The 21869-nt window shown below is 43.2% G+C and overlaps 1 protein-coding gene across 1 annotated transcript; it reads left to right on the top strand.

Moving 5' to 3' along the window:
• The first annotated feature begins 9338 nt into the window (after positions 1-9338).
• Pabpc1 (poly(A) binding protein, cytoplasmic 1) lies at positions 9339-21632 on the top strand. The gene is made up of 15 exons (NM_134353.3): positions 9339-9730; positions 12074-12267; positions 12453-12568; positions 14746-14885; positions 16335-16429; positions 16698-16835; positions 17012-17107; positions 18188-18460; positions 18691-18781; positions 19368-19478; positions 19557-19711; positions 20153-20237; positions 20544-20674; positions 20985-21077; positions 21553-21632. The coding sequence occupies exons 1-14, from the start codon at positions 9538-9540 to the stop codon at positions 21075-21077; spliced, it is 1911 nt and encodes a 636-aa protein (NP_599180.1). The 5' UTR covers positions 9339-9537; the 3' UTR covers positions 21553-21632.
• The last annotated feature ends 237 nt before the right edge of the window (positions 21633-21869 follow it).

Below are 21869 nucleotides of genomic sequence, written 5' to 3'. Positions count from 1 at the left end.
GGGACACCTAGCCAATTTTCCCTTTTGCCCCTAGCCCCAAATACTTGCAAAGCTGTTTTCAATGTGTTTGTGTGTGCGTACCCAGAACTGAGTCTCCCTCCTACTTACTGTGACCCTGGATTTCTGGGAAGAAGCTGCCTGCACAGGCTGATTGGCTGAGAAAATGTCAATGGCTGTGGAGAGGTTGCTGATCAGACAGCATGGGGGTTTTCTTAACTTTCTAAGGAGCCCCTGACCAGTGGGCATCAGACCTGACATCCAGAATCAACAAAGAACAAAACCCTATTCTCCCTCAATGGAAATGCTAAGACTGTCATTAGATAACATCTGAGGTCTATAATAGAGATCTTATATAGAGGACCCTATAGCAAAGAGCCTATATAGGGGGCCCTATCTTATATAGAGATCCTGTGTAGAGGATCCTATAGTAGAGATCTATATAGAGGATCCTATAGTAGAGATCTGTAGAGGATCCTATAATAGAGATCTGTAGAGGATCCTATAGTAGAGATCTGTAGAGGATCCTGTAGTAGAGATCTGTAGAGGATCCTACAGTAGAGATCTGTAGAGGATCCTACAGTAGAGATCTGTAGAGGATCCTACAGTAGAGATCTGTAGAGGATCCTACAGTAGAGATCTGTAGAGGATCCTATAATAGAGATCTGTAGAGGATCCTGTAGTAGAGATCTGTAGAGGATCCTGTAGTAGAGATCTGTAGAGGATCCTATAGTAGAGATCTGTAGAAAGGATCCTGTAGTAGAGATCTGTAGAGAGGATCCTGTAGTAGAGATCTGTAGAGAGGATCCTATAGTAGAGATCTGTAGAGAGGATCCTGTAGTAGAGATCTGTAGAGAGGATCCTGTAGTAGAGATCTGTAGAGAGGATCCTGTAGTAGAGAACTGTAGAGGATCCTATAGTAGAGATCTGTAGAGAGGATCCTATAGTAGAGATCTGTAGAGGATCCTATAGTAGAGATCTGTAGAGAGGATCCTGTAGTAGAGATCTGTGCTGCGATGACCTCTGCCATTTCCAGCAACATGATTTTAAAATGCCTTGATATATAACTTTCTCTGTTCTGTAACTATAAAAACTCCATGAAACTGCTTCTTCCTTAAAACATTAGATTAGGTTTGAGAAGATTGAAGTATGTATCCCCAGGTCATGGTCACTCATATTTTGTATTTTTTTTGTTTGTTTTTTTTTTTTTTTGTTTTTGGTCACTCATATTTTGTTCCAGAGTAAATGATGTCATTTAACAGTGAGCGCTGTTTCTTTGGATGGCAGTTCCATTCACTGCATCTGTGGCTGTCATGTCTGTCAGTCCATTAGACTGTGACAGCCTTCATATAATATTACACCATCATAAGCAGCTCTTGAAAGCATACATTCACTGGGGAGTTATAGATCCTCCTTATACCAAATAAGCCTCTTGATGCTACATGCAGGGACTCACAACACTAGTTGTATTAGTCAGGGTTCTCTAGAGTCACAGACTCTATGGGTAGTCTCTATAGAGCAAGGGAATTTGTTGATGACTTCCAGTCTGTAGTCAACTCCCCAACAATGGTCAGCAGCAGCTGTGAATGGTAGTCCAAGGATCTAGCAGCTGCTCAGTCCCACAAGGCAAGCAGGCAAAGGAGACTCTTCCTTCTTCCAATGTCCTTATGTAGGTCTCCAGCAGAAGTGTGGCCCAGATTAAAGGTGTGTACCCCCACACCTGGATCTGGAACTAGGTTAGATGACCTTGAACTCAGAGATCCTCTTGCCTTAGTTTCCTGGGATTCATAGCCACTTTGCCTCAAGCTCTCTATGCCAAGATCTGAAACTTGTATCTTGCAGCCTCAAGATCAGGATCTCAGGTGAGCCTTCCAATCTTGACTGTAGTTCATTCCAGATATAGTCAAGTTGACAACCAGGAATAGCCACCACAACTAGTCAACTCTGATTGCACTCATGTAATGGGATCTATGTCATTCTAGGTATATTCTAGAGGGCTGTAGTCCAAAAAAGTATGTCTCTGAGGAAGTTCAGGTTATCAAATTTTCTAGAGAATTTGGAAAGTGTTACTAAAATTTTTTAAATTCCACAAGGATGATGCCTTTGTAGCTGAGGCAGGAAGATCACTGTCAGGTAGGGGCTAGCCTGGGAGCTACACACACACACACACACACACACACACACACACACACACACACACACACTCACAGACCTGCATGTGCTCATTCACATGTACACATGTAATTCATATGGTTAAAAAAGAAAAAAGGGGCTAGAGAGATGGCTCAGCAGTTAAGAGCACCGACTGCTCTTCCTGAGGTCCCGAGTTCAATTCCCAGCAACCACATGGTGGCTCACAACCATCTGTAATGAGATCTGATGCCCTCTTCTGGTGTGTCTGAAGACAGCTATAGTGTACTGATATACATTAAATACATATAAAAAAAAAAGAAAAAAGACAAGCAAATTCTTTAAAGTGGCTGTCGTTATTTTACATTTAACATAGGGATTTTCTTACCTTTTCCTGCTTCTGAAATGTTTGAAGGTATTTAATAGATTGCCCATCAGTTTATGTGGAGTGGGAGCGCCTGTACAAGTCCGCAGAAAGTCTGATTTTAGTCTCCAACAGAGAATAGTTGTACTTTAGTCACCTTACCTGAACTTCACTTTGAAAGTGACTTTAATCCAGCCCAGCGGAAACCACTGCTAACCAAGACACAGAGCCTCAGGCTTAGGCCACACCACCTTCAGTCTCCACAGAGCTGGTACCTCAGCTGTCAATCACTATAGGATACGCTTTTACTGAATCAAAATCAGCAACTACTGAGAGCTGACCTAAGGAATAAAATCCACCTAATCGATTCCTTCATATGAACACAGCAGCAATAAAAACCACCATTTAAAACCACTGCTCAAAACTGTATATAGTAGTATGTGTCAATAACTCAGCATTTGGGAAGCTGAGGCAGGAGGATTACCCTGCATTTCCCTATTGTGTGAAACTTTGTCTCAGCACAATGAAACAAAAAAATATAAAGCAGAAGCAAAGGTACTCTGACCTGATTCTTTACAAAGTGAGCATCCGGAGACAGAGAGGCTGTGACTTTTATCATTGTACAGGTGGTGCCTTTGCCTCCCAAATGCTGGGTCAATATCTTCTTAATAAAGAGCCGCACACACCCGCGTTTTTAGTTTCACATTGGGAAAAAGAAGCTGTCTTCCTGAATCAGCCTAGAGTGTCCCATCCCTCCTCACACACCCCAACCAGGGAGATTTGCCTTCACTTCCCAAACAGCAAAGCAACCCTTTTCCAGGGACATTTCAATTGGCCTTTGTCTCTCATTTCTCAAATCCAGGACTGCAACACTGCTACCAGAATAACCTATGGGAAAAACCTACCAGGACAAAAGCTTACACCCTTCTTTCCCAAACTGCTCCTTCTAAGCCTTGATCTCGTGTGCAGCCAGCCCTTCCTTCCCCACCCAGTCTTGCAGCACCACATTTCCACCATGGGACTTTGCCCTCCCTTGGCAACCCAAAGCGTATTTCTACCTCCAGGACACTCTGGAAGGGATTTTCTCCCTCCCGGCCCTTTCTTCTCCTTTTTCTAAACACAGGTCTCCACGTCAAAGACCGCATCTTTTGAAACTTGGGCATCAGAGTTTTTTTTTTTTTTTTTACTTGTTAAGCCTCAGTCTATTATCGGCAGTTTTGTCCTTTCCTGTCTGATAAAGAGCTGTACAGAGGCAGTAAAAGCACCCAAGTCCCATACGTTGCGAGCTCAGTAAGTCTTAGCCATTAATAAAATGAATTCAGTGGACAGAAATGGGGCTTTGTTGTAGCTCGGGTTTACCGCGTGAACTTGTTATGGTAGTGACAGAGGCTCCATCGCCTCAGATATTCACACTGACCTCTGCACAGAACAGCAATGGTTTTTGTTTTGGTTTTGGTTTTGTGTTTTTATGCAGCTGCTGTTGAACCCTGTCTGGAGGAGGCCACTTCCCCGGCTGGCCACACCAGAGCCTCAAAGGCTGGGAAGTGGCAGACTTTTCTGTCCTACAGTTAGTTCAGTAACAGCTGTTGCTTGTGTCATCATGCATGTGCCTCTGTCTAGTGTTTCTAACACTTGTGTTTCTGGAAATGAAAGGCACTGAGTAAGGGGCTGCATTATAAACCTCTAGGCCATAGACTAGCTCTGCTAAGGGGACAGCGGTGCCCCAATCATGCTAACCAGCATAACAGATGGAGACTTCACATCTCGATGTAACTTCACATCGAGAGCTATGCTCTAGGAGAAGTCGTGGTATTCTGAGATTCCTGCAAGTTTCTGTTCTCCTCTACAGAAAACTACGTCATTCCTCTCTGTACTATTGTGGGTTTCTGAGTCTGTGTGGAAGACAGTAAGTGGGTCTCTGTTGAAGGATATAGGCCTTCTTGCTTGACAGTCACCGTGTAAGAACTAAGGTCAGATGATGTCATCTGATGTACATTCCAGGGAAAGGCCCAAGTTTGTGAGTGTGTGTGAGTGTGTGTGTGTGTGTGTGTGTGTGTGTGTATTGGGTGCACATGCATGTGCATGTGTGCATGCAGGTGTCTATGCGCACATATACATTTCATTCTGCTCCTTTCTGCATTCTAACTTGTACCATACATATTACATATTGTATATGGAAGAAAATAAAATCTGAATGGGATCTGTAGGAAAGGAATCCTAATTGTGGACATGTCAGTTTATAAATTGGGAATTCCTTACCAACCCCAAACAGAAACAAAATAGCCAATTTCCTGAAACATTAGATAACATTTTTCTATTCAATATAGTTGTTTCTTTTTTTTTTTTTTTTTTTTTTTGGTTCTTTTTTTCGGAGCTGGGGACCGAACCCAGGGCCTTGCGCTTCCTAGGTAAGTGCTCTACCACTGAGCTAAATCCCCAGCCCCAATATAGTTGTTTTTTATTTCAAGGATCAACAAGACATATACTCAGTAGGTAGAGAGGGCTACTATGTTCATCTATTGTCCATTCCCAACACGTTACTCAGTATTACCTAAAGATTTTCTAAGTCCAGCCAATTTTTACTGTGCTATGATATGAGACACTACAAATTAATGTGGATGTATTCTTAGTATAACCTGGGTAAACCTAAAAATTACTTCTACATTTCTAGTGAAGTGCTAGTAAATAGGTTCTCTGGAGAGTCTTAGAATTTATTCCTTAAATAAAACAAGTTATTGAATGATGTTGATGTCATTAGACATCTTTAGGCCCCCACAGAGAGATGGTGCAGTCTAAAGTTAGATAACACAGAGAAGTCAGATAAACATAGGCAGCATTTGAGAGAGAGAAAGAGACAGAGAGAGAGAGAGAGAGAGAGAGAGAGACAGACAGACAGAGACAGAGACAGAGACAGAGACACAGAGCCTCAAGCTTACGCCACACCACCTTCAGTCTCCACAGAGCTGGTACCTCAGCTGTCAATCACTATAGGACACACCTTTACTGAATCAAAATCAGCAACTACTGAGAGCTGACCTAAGGAAAAAAACATAAACATAGGCAGCATTTGAGACAGAGAGAGTCAGAGACAGAGAGAGTCAGAGACACAGAGAGACAGAGACACACAGAGAGAAAGAGACAGAGAGATACACAGAGACATAGAGAGACAGAGAGAGAATGAGACAGACACACGCACACACACGCACACACACGCACACACACACACGATTGGAGAAGTGCATTAAAAGCACAAGGAATTAACAAATCCTGTCCATTGACTTCCTATGAATATCCTTAGTCTCCTCTAAGGGAGGAACCCTCTCTGGAGGTTGCCTGGTTGCTCCTGAAGGGAGTCAGAGCATAGTAGGATCACCATTGTCTTCAGTTGTTGAGGTCCGGAAACTCTTTTCACTCGGTAGTCCTTACTTGCCTCTGCTTGCTTGGCTGTGCATTAGAAGTCTATCTGTGCTGGGCAGTGGTGGTGCATGCCTTTAATCTTAGCACTGAGGAGCCACGGGTAGACAGATCTCAGCTCAAGAACAGCCTGGTTTATAGAGCAAGTTCCAGGACAGCCAGGGTTACACAGAGAAACCCTGTCTTCAAACAAGGTCTGTTTATTGCCTGCATGCCTAGAACCAGAACCAAGAGCCCAGGCAGCATCTTAGGATGTGCCTCCTATAGTAGCCAGTGGCTACTAGATGTCAGATGGGCAAGCAGGCCAGGGCCTCTGGTGTGCACCGTCCTAGGGTGACAAGTTGGGGTTGTTCAGCCGGGTGTGGTGGTGTATGACTTTAATCCCAGCACTCTGGAGCAGAGGCAGGCAGATGTCGTTGAGTTCGAAGCCAGTCTGGTCTAGTGAAGTCCGGCACAGGCAGGACTACATAGACACATCTTGTCTTTAATAAAAATTAACGTGTAAAGAATGAATATTTCTGGTGACTAGAATGCTTCTTCTCTCCACCACTCAGCATTCATTTCCTGTACTAAGCTATCCTGAAGGCTGAATTACTAATTGGACTTTCCATTTGAAAGTCTGTACAAAATGGATGCATAGCAAAAACACGTTTTAACAGTTGTTTCTGGAGGAAAATGAAGGTACAACCTGGGAGCTATAGAATATGCATCCTCATCTCACTGCTTGCTAAATGCTCGCTCTGACAAAGTAGTCCGTTTTTTGTTTTTTGTTTTTTCTTTCTACTTCTGCCATTTACAATCATGTCTTCACGGGGACTTATGCTAAAGAGATGGCTCAGAGGTTAGGAGCACTTGCTGCTCTCTCAAAGAACCTGAGTTTGATTCCCAGGACCCCCCTTAGGCAGTTCAAACCCATCTCTAACTCCAGCTCCAGGAGATCTGATACTCTCTTCTGAGCATCATTCATGGGTGGCATACACACACTCTCTCTCTCTCTTTTTTAAAGGTAATCTCTTCCTCCAAGAGGGTATATTAAAAATGATAGGTTAAGGTAGTGATTATACGTGGTTTTAACTCTTGCTGCCATCTTTGCAAGTTATTGGCCATAAGGCTCCTTCATGCATTATTACAATGGTATTATGTTCATGCCCTTGGAATGAGTGGTCAGAGAAATACTTGCAGGACTTGGTTCTTGCCTCCCATCCTGTGGCTTGGGGTATACAACTCAGGTCAGGCAGGGAAACAAGCACTGTCAGCCACTGAGTTTTACAGACAGCCTTCTCCAAGGCCCCTTCTGTTTTCGTTCTGTTTTATATTGCTCTTTCCTTAGGAGCTTAAGTGCTAAAATGATGCCATTTTCTTTTAAACAATAACAATGGAATTTTCACTCTCTTATTTTGAAGAAACATTTTAGAATAGATTCTAATAGTTATGCCCCACCTGATAAAAATGCTGGGACTGGATATTTATTCACTGCCCCTTCAAGCATTTACATTTATGAGGACCAGAACAACCATTATTAAAGTGCTAAGGTTAAGACCTTGGCTTCGCCATCTTTATTTCAGGATACCCAGCATGATAGGCATTCAATGACTATACTAATGGAACCGACTATGCTCCTAGTAGAGTGAAGGGTGTTTTTGATTAACTATTTAAACTATAGCCTTATTTGAGTAAACAGATTGTGTAGTATGTTTTCCTAAAGAACAGCCTTAAACGATACTCATTTGTAAAGCATACAACGTATTTTTCAAAACTATTATCTTCCATTAATATGAGTGGGGAGGTGAGAATGGGAAGATGGGAACAGCATCTAAGATTCTCTGGACCTAAATTCTAACTGAGAAGAGTTATGACTAATTTACACTAGGCAATAGGCTAAGTATGCACTGACGATCATTGCATTAAAGAGCTGAGCAGTCATTTAACTTTTGACACTGTTAACCGTAAAATTAGTAAGTACTATTTGCTTCACTTCCCACACATCACTGTCAAAGGATGTTTATATAGGACTTCAAAACTGTAGAAACCTACTAAAGTGTGGTTTTTATGTTGATGTAATGTCATTTCTATTTGTGGCTATCAATCATTTACATCATCCCCCAACACTGGCACCCAGGAGCTAGATATGTAGATTAGGGTGCCCCTCAACTCGGAGATCTGCAAGACCCTGCCTCTATAACGCTGGGTTAAAGGCATCGGCGCCACCCCTGGTTAAGCGGGTGAAAGGCGTGGCCACGAAGCCTGCTTAAGCAGGCTATCTAGGTTTGTTTGGTTAAGAGTGACAGAGTAACTGTGAGAAACGCATACTTTAAAGGAAAACCCATTTTTCTCGAGTCCTGTTTACCACTGTAAAAAATGTAGGAAGCAGCTCAGAGATTCCGACAGAATATCTTAAGCGCCAGACTTCCAACAGCCGCCTCCCCTTCCCTCCCCTCCCCCTCGTCAAGGGTCCTGGACCCGTGCTGGGTCACGCCCGGGACGGTTGGGGTCCGGTTGAGGTCAGCCAGCCCGCGGCCGTTGAGAACTCCAGCTCCCGGCAGGCACCGCTTCCGCGGCCCACGCGCGTGGCGGCGCTGCCCGCTGGGACTCGTAGTGCGGTCCGGGTAGGAGAACGTGGCAGCTACCCTGCCTCCCTCCGCGTCCACCTCGGAAACTCGGCCGGCAGAGGCTCACGCCCGCCCACCCGTGTCCGGCGCCGCTCGGGGCGGGGGGCTAGCGAGGCAGAACCCCAGCCGCGGCGCCGGGAAGAGGCCGCGACTATTCGCGCACGTGAGGGGCGGTTGGCGCCCAGAAACCCGGAAGCCCCGCGCGCCGCCCACCCGCTGCGCTGACGGGTTAACGCTCTTTCGGGCGGAGGCGGGGCGTGTGCGCGAGGGGCGTGGCCAGCAGCCGCGCCGGGACCGCCTACTAACTGCCCCGCCCTTTCCTGGCCCTGCGCAGCGGGAAGTCGGCCCCTGGCTGGGGCGCGTGCGCAGAAGCCCCGCCCCGCCTCGGCCACCACCCCCACGCCCGCAGCAGCCGCTGCCGCCGCCACCTCTCCCTTCCTCTGCGCTTTCCTCCGCCTCCTCCGGCGCCGTCGCTCGCGTAGGGCCCTGGCGTCAGACGCGCGTGGGCGGGGCGAGTGCGGCGGGGGGTATAAGTAGAGGGTGCAGGAGGCGGTGCTTCCCCTTCTCCCCGGCGGTTAGTGCTGAGAGTGCGGAGTGTGTGCTCCGGGCTCGGAACACACATTTATTATTAAAAAATCCAAAAAAAATCTAAAAAATCCTTTGAAAAAACCCAAAAAAATTTACAAAAAATCCGCGTCTCCCCCGCCGGAGACTTTATTTTTTTTTCTTCCTCTTTTATAAAATAACCCGGTGAAGCAGCCGAGACCGACCCGCCCGCCCGCGGCCCCGCAGCTCCAAGCAGGAACCCAGAGACCGAGGCCTTCCTGCCGCCCGGACCCAGCACCGCCAGCCTCGCTCCCCCGGTTCCACGGCCGTTGAGTACGCGTCGATTCCGGTTGAATTTTGTCCCTCTGCGCTCGCCCCCGCTCCCCTCCCCCCGGCTCCGTCCCCCGGCCCCGCACTCGCTCTCCTCCTCTCACGGGAAAGGTCGCGGCCTGCGGCCCCGCGGGCAGCCGTGCCGAGATGAACCCCAGCGCCCCCAGCTACCCCATGGCCTCTCTGTACGTGGGGGACCTGCACCCCGACGTGACCGAGGCGATGCTCTACGAGAAGTTCAGCCCGGCCGGGCCCATCCTCTCCATCCGGGTCTGCAGGGACATGATCACCCGCCGCTCCTTGGGCTACGCGTACGTGAACTTCCAGCAGCCGGCGGACGGTAAGCGGCAGGCCGGAGGGTGGCGGGCGGGCGGCCATGCGGCCGGGGCGGCGGGCCTAGCGGGCCGGGCCGAGGGGGCGGGAGGGCACGGCGCCGCAGCCCCTCGCGGGCCGGCACTTCCTCCTCTGCGACCATTTTCTCGCCATCGGTCGCTCTCAAACTTTAGGGCGATGACGCGCCGGGAGGGTGGGTAAGGTAGCCTTCCCGGCGCTCCCGCCACAAGCTGTGGGGTTCGGGGGTTTCGAGCCCCCTCTGGAGTGGAGCAACGGGTGGAGGCGCCCCTCCATCTCCTTCCCTGGCCCGGCATTCAGGCTGGGGAGGAAGTACGATTCAGTGTTGGGAAATACCACGTGTTGAACCCTGTAACCTCACAGGCCCGAGGCCTGTTCCTGCGGGTGGCTCAATCGCTGGGAGGAGCCCCAGGCTTTAGAAGAAAGTTAATAGGGAGATGCCTGTTGGTGGTCCTTAGGGTCATGAGCTCCTTCCTAATAGCATACCCCTGGCTTGTGGACCGCGAAAGGGACATTATACCATGTGCACTGCCTGGGGTTTTCCCTAGATGAAGTATTTTCTGTCTTTAACCCTGCAGTGGAGGAGGGGATGTGGAAGACTCTAGGGCACCAGACACCTTGGCTCATTTTCAAACAAATTAGTTGGATATTAAGTTTAATAGAAGTGATTATTTAATGTATACATGCATATTTTTTCTAAAATAGCACCAGTGGTTATGAATTTTAAACTGCTGACCAGTTTTGGTCGTAAACATTAGGGTAACCTGGATAGGATTATGCTGAATTAGTAGCAGACAACTAATAATAGCTTCTTTGATTTTTTTTTGTGTGTGTGTGTGAAGTGTTTCAGAATCTTGGAGTAGTTGAGAAGTAACACATTGAGTTTATATTCTTAAGTTTGACAGTTCACTGAAACAGAAATCCAAGAATCAGATAAGGTCTACAGTCTGATGTTAAGTTTTTAAGTCTAGATGACCCTGACTAGAAGTCAGTTCTGTCTGGCTTTTATTTTAATAAGGAAGACTGGGGTTGATCAGTTTTTCATAGATAAAGGTGATACTGAGATTTTGAGTAAACAGCATCTTAGGTGATCGGAAGCCACAAGTTACAAGTTGTAAAAGTGCACTGCAGGTGGCCTGCCCTTTTGCTCTCAAAGGGCACTTTTAGTGTCACTTCATTAGAGCTCTCAACTCACAGGAGATGACAGGATGTAAGCTAAAGAAGGTAACTTGAGCAAGTAACCGAAAGAACTTCTATGAAAAGAAAACTTAAGAGACTTGAAACTTAGTGGTTTCTTTTTTTTTTAATTCAGAAAAACCCAGTCCTGACATTTGAAAAGTTGAGTTTCAAATTAACTTTATAAATTCATGTCAGTGAACCAATATTCTAACCGCTCAGAATCTTGCCTCTACATTCTTCATTTATTTTGTGGCTGTATGTTCAATGTTCCATCTTTTGAAATAGTTTTAACCAGTTTTTTCCTTTTTATGGTATTTTCTTATGTATTGCAGTAGTTGACTAGGGTTCTGCTAGTGACCAGTATTCAGTTTAGTAGGAAGATGTGACTCATTAGAAAAGAAACCAAGCTGGAGCACAGTCAGCGTGACCAGGGGTGCTTAGGAGGTGTGGCCAATTGATAGTGAGCTGGCTGCTGACTGTCACTTACTCTAGGAACTGGAATTCATTTATAGGAAAGCGGTTGGGGGGCTGGGTAAGGTGGTTTCTGCACTTATTCCCAGCATGAGAATCCCAGCATGAGTATTTCAGAGGTCTTGGCCAGCCTGAGCTACATGAGTTCCAGGAAAACTAAAGCGACACAGGGAGACCTTAAAGAAAAGGTTGTTGAAAAACTTGTTCTGTCAATAACTACATTTATTAGTGAGATTTGAAATTTGCTTCAGGGATTCAAGTGGACTGTTCCCCTAGAAGGTCTGGTTTCTTAGGTAGCATTTTTCCATTTAAGACAGGGCAATGGATACATAATTTTTGAAGGCAGGGACTCGGCCAGATTGGGCTTAATAGAGACCCTGTATCCAAAAAATTGTCTCAGCCTCAGCATTTCTTTTACAAGTATACATAAATCAATCTTTTTGGAGGTCTCAAAATTGTAGAGTAGGATTTTTTGATGTGAAGCATGCCTATCCAAAAATAACTGGAATAAATTGTTGGTTACGATGATCAAGGTAAAGGTCACGCATGGGTAGTGAAGTTCAGAGGAAGATGAGCTGAGGCCACGTGACTACCCTTTTACTCGAGGTCACTGGTCATTTTATAAAAAGTGGCTAATGGGATGTTACAAGTGATACTTACTCTGAAAATGTATTTTTCGCAGCGGAACGTGCTTTGGACACCATGAATTTTGATGTTATAAAGGGCAAGCCAGTACGCATCATGTGGTCTCAGCGTGATCCATCACTTCGTAAAAGTGGAGTAGGCAACATATTCATTAAAAATTTGGACAAATCCATTGACAATAAAGCACTGTATGATACGTTTTCTGCGTTTGGTAACATCCTTTCATGTAAGGTAAGCTGAGATGTAACAGGGCAGTATTTACAGTGTTGTGCTACGTTTAGATTTGGGAGTGACATTTGTGCTGTCTGTTAATGCTGTCCTTATTGTGAAGTTCCCTAGGATTAGGTAGCTAACATTTCTACAAAGTAGAAAAGCAATAGCAGGTAGTAAAAAGTGAGTGTTCTGTTTTACCTTAGGTGGTTTGTGATGAAAATGGCTCCAAGGGCTATGGATTTGTACATTTTGAAACACAGGAAGCAGCTGAAAGAGCTATTGAAAAAATGAATGGAATGCTTCTAAATGATCGTAAAGTGTAAGTATAACTACATCTTTTAGGGGACATCTTCAGTCTGTTTTTAGTAGTTCTCCATTAATTTAAAAACTAGTCAATGTTTGCTACTAAGTGCAGCTGAACTTGGTGGCATGTCTTTAATCTTAGTACTTGAGATCTCTAACTTTGAGGCCCACCTGCTCTATATAGATTGCAACATCCAGGGCTACATACTGAAGCTGTCCCCAAAAAAGATCTAACTGGATAAGTATATGCCTGTGATTTCATCACTGGAGAGGTAGAGGCAGAGGGTCTATGAATTCAAGGCCAGTCTAGCTAGGCTACATGAGAATCGCTCAAAGAAATCGGTCAAACTGTGTATGCGTGTACATACAGCACTGACCCACGTCTGCTAGGTTTCATAATCATTCGTGATCAGTAATGTCAGTTGCTCATCATAGAAACCCAAAATGAACCAGGTAACTAGAGATATAAAACTTGGTCAAATGAGTGCATTGCTGGATCCATACGATCTAATTAGGGAACTAATTCATCAGCCTGTCTTCTGTTTAGAGAAACTAACTAAAGAAATCAGAGGTGCTGTAAGACCGATGACCATGCACTGTGTGGTCTGGATACAGAGCTAGCTCTGGTGTTTGTTTTTTCCAATTAATCTTTTCCTGAAGTATTATTCACTTATCTAAAATAAACTTAACAAGAGTTAAAAACATTGGCAAATGACACTGAAAATTAAAAGGCTGTTGTTAGTAGAGATCTCTTCTTTGTTTGAGACAGTATTTTTTTACGTTATCTTAACTGTCTTGGTGAAACTTACTCTATAGACCAGGCTGGCCTTTAACTTAGTAGAAAGATCTGCCTGCCTTTGTCGCTGAGTGCTGGGATTAATGGTGGGTGCTACCACAGCCCAATTTGCAGGTTGATCTGAGAGTTCTTGGTGTAAACTCTAGTGGTGTCATGCTTGTTGACAGGCCATTCATTTTCATGACAAATTTCTGCTCGTTAGAAACTCAGAAAGATCATGGGTTGAAGACCAACCTGAAGTTACATTGATCTGGTTTCAAAGACAGAAACACCCCACCCCTGGGTTTCTCTAGCTAGTTCTGGCTGTACTGGAACTCTGTATATCCATCTGGCCTTGAGTTTAGATCCACTGCCTCTGCCTTCAAGTGCTGGGATTATAGACCTGCATCACCTCCCATCCTTGTTAGAGCATTCACTTATAAAGTGAAGGAGATGCTGATCCCAAATGAGAAATCTGAACTCCAAAGTGTTCTTTGCAATCCAGCAATTTTAAAGCTTGACAAGTAAGACTTTGGCATATTCGATTTTCAGGTAGAGGTGCTTAGCCTATAAATATCTGTGAAACCTTCAAGGTTATTCAACTTGTAATCACGATGGGAAACCCGATAGCAGTGCTTTAGTAGAAATTTAAAGGTCTATACTGTACTGGCAAGATCCAAGTAAAGACTGGTTTGCTGCTGACTTAAGTGTATAATACTGGAAAGCTGGTTGACTGTACATATAATTCCTCTTCCCTTTGAACTGTGGTGTTGGTGACTATCCTGAGAAGATGCTGTAAGTTAAAGCATTACTTAGGAGAGCAGAAGGCTTGGTCTGCAGTGAAATCATCTACTGAGGTTCCTTCCTCGCCACACTACATGGAGAGAGCGTGCCATTTTGAGGATTGAAAAAACCCCAAATCTCTTCATGCTTTTGGTGCTGTTGAACAGATAAGAAGCCTAGAAGTTTTTGATTGTGTGTGTGTGTGTGTGTGTGTTGGGGGCGGGTATCGAAGTTGGTATTCATTCCTCTTTGGTGTATTTATTATTGTATTTCACACAGTTTTTAATTCTGCAGAAGTGAGTTTTAGAGACTAGACCAAGCTCTTGTTTTAGAGAATTGAGGATTTCTATTTGAGCAGATGGCATAATGGTAGGACAATCCTTAAACAGTCATGAAGGAGAGAAAGCATGTATGCTAGGCTCTTTGGCACAGAACACTTATTTGGTCAGGAGTGTGAACCCTCTTGTATCTCCCTCTTGTATCTCTGCTAAATCAAATGCATTGTAATTATAGAAAAGTTGTTGTATTTTAAAATTTATTCAGTGAAGACATTTTTATTTTGTGATACATTTTGTAACCATCAGCCTTCATCTGAGCTTTATGATGTTAAAGTACTGACATTTTCATTTTACTAGGTTTGTTGGTCGATTTAAATCTCGGAAGGAACGAGAAGCAGAACTTGGAGCAAGGGCAAAGGAGTTCACCAATGTTTACATCAAGAACTTTGGAGAAGACATGGATGATGAGCGTCTTAAGGAACTCTTTGGCAAGTTTGGTAATGTGTCCAAGTTAAATCTTTATATTAAATTGTCTAAAGTTAGGGACTAGCATTTGACTAGAAGGCTTTAATACTTGGTTAGAATTAAGCTATAGTTTACTGCACAACAGTAACCTGGAAAGTAGACTGCTTTACAGTGACTAACACAAGATCATGTATGGGTGGCTGAGGAGATTTCAAGGTTTTGCCACATAATTTTAATTAGGATAATCTTAATGCAGACGTTAGTGTAAGAGGTAGGTGGATGGCTTCTGAGATCTTAGGGTTGGAGTAAACGAAGAGGAAATCAGTATTTGTAGGTGATTTAATGCTTATCATTGAACCTAAGAATGGGCTTTATTAAGTTCTCTATTAAAGCTAATATTGTAATGCTGTGTTGATTTGCCAAAGACAGGGTCTCATTTACGTAGCTCTGGCTAGCATTCAACTCAACAAGAGATGCCTCTGAGTGCTGGGATTAAAGGCATAAGACACACACACAGGGCTGAATCCTCTTTTGAGCAAGAGGAATTTTGATTATGCACAAATGTTAGTCATGCAAGATGACTCAAGTTTCTTTTGTATCTCTGTCTTACACCTGGAAGTTTTAAAATAAAAAGTGTGTGTGTGTGTGTGTGTGTGTCAGGGTAGCTCTTTGTACAAGGTTGGCCTTGGATTTACGAGATCCACCAGTTGTCTCCCAAGGGCTGAGGTTGGATTTTTTTTTTTTTTTAACTTATGTCACCTCTTGTACAGCCTGACTAGACCACTGTTGTAGTTGCTTTTCTGTTGCTAAGTGCTCAGACAAAGCTACCAAGGCAGCTTGATAGAGGAGTTTATTGGGCTTAAAATCTAAGGGTGGATCCATAGCCATCTTGGCAGGGAATGTGGTAGCAAGCAGGCCTGGCAGTGGAGCAGCAGCTGAGAGTGAGCTTGTTAGGATAACAGCCACAAAGCAGTTAGTTAACTGGAGTGGTATGGATCTTTTGAAACCTCAAAGCCCACCAATCAACTAGGGACCAAGTATTGAAATGTATACGGGTTTTGCTTATTCAGACAACCACTCCTAGTTCTTCCTGTACCAAGGTGTCACCTGCTTATGGTCTTCCCCACAAAAAGGGAAGGCAAAGCTTGTGTTTTTAGAAACTTTCAGGTAATTCCGTTCGTTATTTCCTGCCTGCAGATCTAGCCATTTATTCCCTCTACTGTTGAGAAGCAGATGACCAAAGAAGACTTTTTTAAGATCATTCTAAATCAAATTAATGATGTAAAGGGACAACTCTACTGACATAAGAATAAAATCTTTTATAAGTTTGTAAGACATCCTAAAAAATCTTAGAGTCCTTAGAAGTACATATGACCAGTAAAACCTTAGAACCAGGAGGCCTGGGATTTTTTTGTGTTATGTTAAAACATGAAATGTGTACACTAACTGGACTATTTTGAATTATTCAAAAAAATTTTTAGGGCCTGCCTTAAGTGTGAAAGTAATGACAGATGAAAGTGGAAAATCCAAAGGATTTGGATTTGTAAGCTTTGAAAGGCATGAAGATGCGCAGAAAGTAAGAGATTAAATCATTCTTCATTCTATGAAAGAATACTGTACAAAACCGTTGCTCTTGTATTGACGTTTGTGTATTTACATGCCAACATTATTGATGGAGGCTTTACATATCGTAATCACATTTGCATTCTGTTTTTAGAGTTGTGGAGATTGGGGATGGGTCTGTTAATGTTAGTAACTGGATGTTTTCCTTGTTAATGAGATGTATGTACTTTGACAAGCAACTAAGTTTTTATTTTTTTTTTTTTGGTTTTTGTTTCTGTAAGGCTGTGGATGAGATGAATGGGAAGGAGCTCAATGGAAAACAGATTTATGTTGGTCGAGCTCAGAAAAAAGTGGAACGGCAGACGGAACTTAAGCGCAAATTTGAGCAGATGAAGCAAGACAGGATCACCAGATATCAGGTTCGTTTTTACTTGAACAAGCAAATAAGACAGGATGTGGGATCCTATTATATTATTTCAGTTACTTCCAGGTAACTAGGAGTTTGAGGAGGAAAAAAAATGTGGACTCAAGTGACAGGTGTGTTAAGGTGCCATGATGGTCTCCTGCCTCTTCACAGTTTGTCTCTCCTTTTCAGGGTGTTAACCTTTATGTGAAAAATCTTGATGACGGAATTGATGATGAGCGTCTCCGGAAAGAGTTTTCTCCATTTGGTACAATCACTAGTGCAAAAGTAAGTGTGTGCTATGTTGTGTGTTGATTTGATCGTGTGAGTCACTTTGAGGCTAGGGAGTTGGTCCTTAGGCTCTGCCCTGTCACTGCACGGATGCTGGGGCCCTGTTCATTATGGGTACTCAGCTTCCCCCTACCTCCACCAGGTAGAAAAGATCCTATTTCTCTTTACTTGGAATCATTGCAAAGCAAAAAGATTATGGTCTAAGAACCTAAGTTGTGAGTTTTTACCCAGTGTCCATGATTTGAGGCCATCTTGCAGAGTTTTAGACGTATGTAAGTTTAGGAGCATGCACAGGAAAAACAGTTTTGGTCCCTGAATGATCCCCTTTGCTGGCCTTTATTCCGATTTTCCAGATACTCCTGTTGACTTAGACATTTATTAGAAACAGACTATAGGTGAATGCAAATAAGAAATACAGGCATGTTTGCCTTGTGATTCATCATGCACTTTTCAAGAATTTGCATTTCTAGTATTTTTGAAGGTCTTTGATTTCAGTGTTTGAGTCCACTTGTATATGATTGTACGGGAGGGGCATAAAATGTAAAATAACATTTCTGGCTGAGAGAAGCCTGGCAATTTAAACTACAGGACATGAGTTTAGTTCTTATTTACTAAAATAAAACCAGGATTGCCAAGCAACACAAAATGGCAAGTACTGGTCAGAAACGAGCTAGTCTTATTTCCTACACTGGACTGGAATTGCTGAGGCAGATGTGTTCAGATGGAGACTCTGGGCATCTCTTGGTCTTAACAGACTTCTCAGTAGAATAAGTAGTCCTGTCGTTTGAATGTAGTTTATTATTTACTGGTGTGCCTGTGTGTTTCTGTTTTTGGTTGTCCTGATTTAAGGAGGAACATTTTATGCTGGATTTAGACTTGTGCAGTTCTTTTCAGTGTTACCACAGATAGAAGTAATATTGCATGTCTGTACCTTGGATGCTCTTAAGTATCAGTAGTTGTAAGGAACTTAGTCAATACAGGATGGTTCTAGCATTAACAAGATTTGGTTCGATGACTAACTATAAGTGACAGTTCTTGGTTATTCTGTCATTTCCCTAAATTTCCCTTTTTTTATAGGTAATGATGGAGGGTGGGCGCAGCAAAGGATTTGGTTTTGTATGTTTCTCCTCCCCTGAAGAAGCCACTAAAGCAGTTACGGAGATGAATGGTAGAATTGTGGCCACCAAGCCACTCTATGTAGCTTTAGCTCAGCGCAAAGAAGAGCGCCAGGCTCACCTCACTAACCAGTATATGCAGAGGATGGCAAGTGTACGAGCTGTGCCCAATCCTGTGATCAACCCCTACCAGCCAGCACCTCCTTCAGGTTACTTCATGGCAGCTATCCCACAGGTAAGTGTGAAGAAGAGACAAAGAAAGCCATACTGGTTTCATAATGTATTTTGAGCTCTCCACAATAAAAAAAAGCACTAAGTATTAGAAATTGGAAAAACAAATGGCAAAGGTGGTAGAGTTAATTGTTCTGTTTTTCTTTACAATAAAAAAAGCACTAAGTATTAGATAGAAATTGGAAAAACAAATGGCAAAGGTGGTAGAGTTAATTGTTCTGTTTTTCTTTACAGACTCAGAACCGTGCTGCATACTATCCTCCTAGCCAAATTGCTCAACTAAGACCAAGTCCTCGCTGGACTGCTCAGGGTGCCAGACCTCATCGTAAGCCTCGTTTAGTTGTTTGGGAATTGGAGATGGGGATGGGTGGGTATGTGGGTGGATGATAACGTTTAACTTACCATGAGCTAGACTGTGGGTTCAATTTCCCAGTACTTCCTATTGTATAAGAGGCAAATTGCCCTGTTGCAGTGGTAAATTGCTTCTGGTAATTATGTTTGGTAGATTTGGCACATCCTTCGAGATGTTACTTAGACTGGTACTGACCTAGCAAGCATCCACCTCACCTTTGAGTGCTGAGAAGAGCGTGGACTGTCGTGCCTAGCTCTCAGTTAAAAAACTAAGTCAGTGGGTATTTGCTTCAGGTCTTCATTTGCCTTGGTAGTTATAACTTCAAAGTTTGCACTCTCCAGGAGGTAACCATTTTGGTCCTTACCCATTGCATAGCAAGCTGGGTTTAGGAGCACTTGGTGTTTCTTTTTCATTGTGTTTTTATCTCGAGTATTAAATTAAAATTCACTGTATACAAGGGTCTCTTCTAGCTTTTCATACAACCATTAGCCCTAGGAAAGCGTTGGCTCTCAGTCATTGAAATTCCCAGTTCATAATGAGTTTTTACCTTTCAATACAGCATTCCAGAATATGCCCGGTGCTATCCGCCCAGCTGCTCCTAGACCACCATTTAGTACGATGAGACCAGCTTCCTCACAGGTTCCACGAGTCATGTCAACACAGCGTGTTGGTGAGTCTTAAACCGAGAAACATTGATTCCCCAATTTAAAGTGGCACAACAATCAAGGTATTTTTTTTTTCTCTTTAGCTAACACATCAACACAGACAATGGGTCCACGTCCTGCAGCTGCTGCTACTGCAGCCACTCCTGCTGTCCGCACTGTTCCCCAGTATAAATACGCTGCGGGAGTCCGCAATCCCCAGCAACATCTTAATGCACAGCCACAAGTTACCATGCAACAGGTATAGTTTAATCATTTATTTGTAAGGGTCATAATGCTTAGCTGAACTCAAAGGTCTGACCTATGACCATAAACTATCTGGACCATCTTATTAGTTGATTATATGTGAAGAAAGACAGGTGGCCAACAATCTCCCTGTGTGTTTTGTTTAGGATGAATGTGAGGGACATGTTAAGGGAAAATTTATTGGTATTAGATTTAATCTTTTTCCTAGTCCTGCAACCAAAACCGATAACGGTAAAGGAGACTAAAATTATGTATCTCAAGTGCAGGTATGTCAGATGTGATTATCTGTACTTACTGATCTTTAGTTAATATTTCTTTCAGCTTCTCTTGGTCAAATTTAGGTAGCACTCTGTCCTTTCTATGACTGTCCATTATGGACTAGCTGATTTATGTCTCATTACTTAGATATTAAGAGGGTTTTCTGTTTTATATGTAGCCTGCGGTTCATGTGCAAGGTCAAGAACCTTTAACTGCTTCCATGTTGGCATCTGCACCCCCGCAAGAGCAAAAGCAAATGTTGGGTGAGTGACTTCATTGTCTTGACCTGTCAGAGTTGACAAAAATAAAGATCACTTAGACTCTTTGCACCTAAAATGAGATGGTGGTATGTGAAGGAATACTGGAAAGTGGTGGGCTGTTGTTTGCCATTGACATTCCACTCTAGCCTTGGAACAAGGAAACGTTTATATGTAATACTAACACTTGGGAAACTACTGTTCATATGGGTATGGTAGCAGGCACACACAGTACTATGTATTACATACGGTTCCTAAACCCAGGTTGATAACAGCATTACTGCTTTCATCAGAGTGTCCTTTTGTTCCTAGGTGAACGGCTGTTTCCTCTTATTCAAGCCATGCACCCTTCTCTTGCTGGCAAAATTACTGGCATGCTGTTGGAGATTGATAACTCAGAATTGCTTCACATGCTTGAGTCTCCAGAGTCTCTCCGCTCAAAGGTACTTTCAGTCTATGTTCTTCACAGAACATGTAAATGGAGCCTTCAAATGAGTATACAATTAGCTTTATAAATAGCACTGCAAACCTCTTCAATACCACGGAATAGCATGTGATTTCTCTACCTTGGCTAATTTACTCAAAGCTCACACTAGTAGATTGCTAAACTTGCTCAGGTCCAGTGTGTTCAGCTCCTGCAGCTGGATTCATGAATGCTGGTGCTTGGAGCTCATTCCATATTCACCTAGAACTGTGTGGTGAGAATTACTTTGTTGACGTGCTCTCTGAGCCAGTGTGTTCACCGTTTTCCAGGTCGATGAAGCTGTAGCTGTACTACAAGCCCACCAAGCGAAAGAGGCTGCCCAGAAAGCAGTGAACAGTGCCACTGGTGTTCCAACTGTCTAAGTGAGTTCTCCCTGCTCACCCCAGACATAAGGACATTAGTACAGGTTTCCAGAAAGCTATATTATACATAACAGAACCTTTCCATCTGATACTGACCAGTTTTAAGTCAATACTAAGGAGCAGATTTTTTTATAGTGATGTGTATGCAATGGCCTGTAACAGAAGTTAACTTTCATAATTAATGCTTTTTATTAAAATTAGCTTTAAGTGTTTTCTTGGGCCTCTGTCCCACCACCAGAAAACTGTTGGTGTTAGGTTGAGTATAGTAAGGTCACCAGTAAGTTTGTCAGTTAAAAAAAAACCTACTAGTAGAACCCTGTTTTGTAGGCCATGTTGTATATGATGTAATAGCTGTGGATATTAAAGGAGTAGGTATGGCTGAGTGCCAATAAAAACAAACAGGCAGCAGACTGACTCACTGAATTCAGGCAAGGGCTTTAATTATGTCTTTTTTTTTTTTTTTAAACATTTACAGATTGATCAGGGACCACGAACAGAAACTCGTGCTTCACCGAAGAAAAATATCTTAAACATCGAAAAATTTAAATATTATGAAAAAAACATTGCAAAATATAAAATAAATAAAAAAAGGAAAGGAAACTTTGAACCTTATGTACCGAGCAAATGCCAGGTCTAGCAAACAGTGCTAGTCCTAGATTACTTGATTTAAAACAACAAAAAAAAATACAAAAAAATAGTAAAATATAAAAACAAATTAATGTTTTATAGACCCTGGGAAAAGAATTTTCAGCAAAGTACAAAAATTTAAAGCATTCCTTTCTTTAATTTTGT

Source organism: Rattus norvegicus, chromosome 7, assembly GCF_036323735.1.
Source record: "Rattus norvegicus strain BN/NHsdMcwi chromosome 7, GRCr8, whole genome shotgun sequence".
In the NCBI taxonomy this organism is placed as follows: Eukaryota; Metazoa; Chordata; class Mammalia; order Rodentia; family Muridae; genus Rattus; species Rattus norvegicus.
Note: the sequence above shows the minus strand (reverse complement) of the source record. Positions and strands in the feature narration are given on the sequence as shown.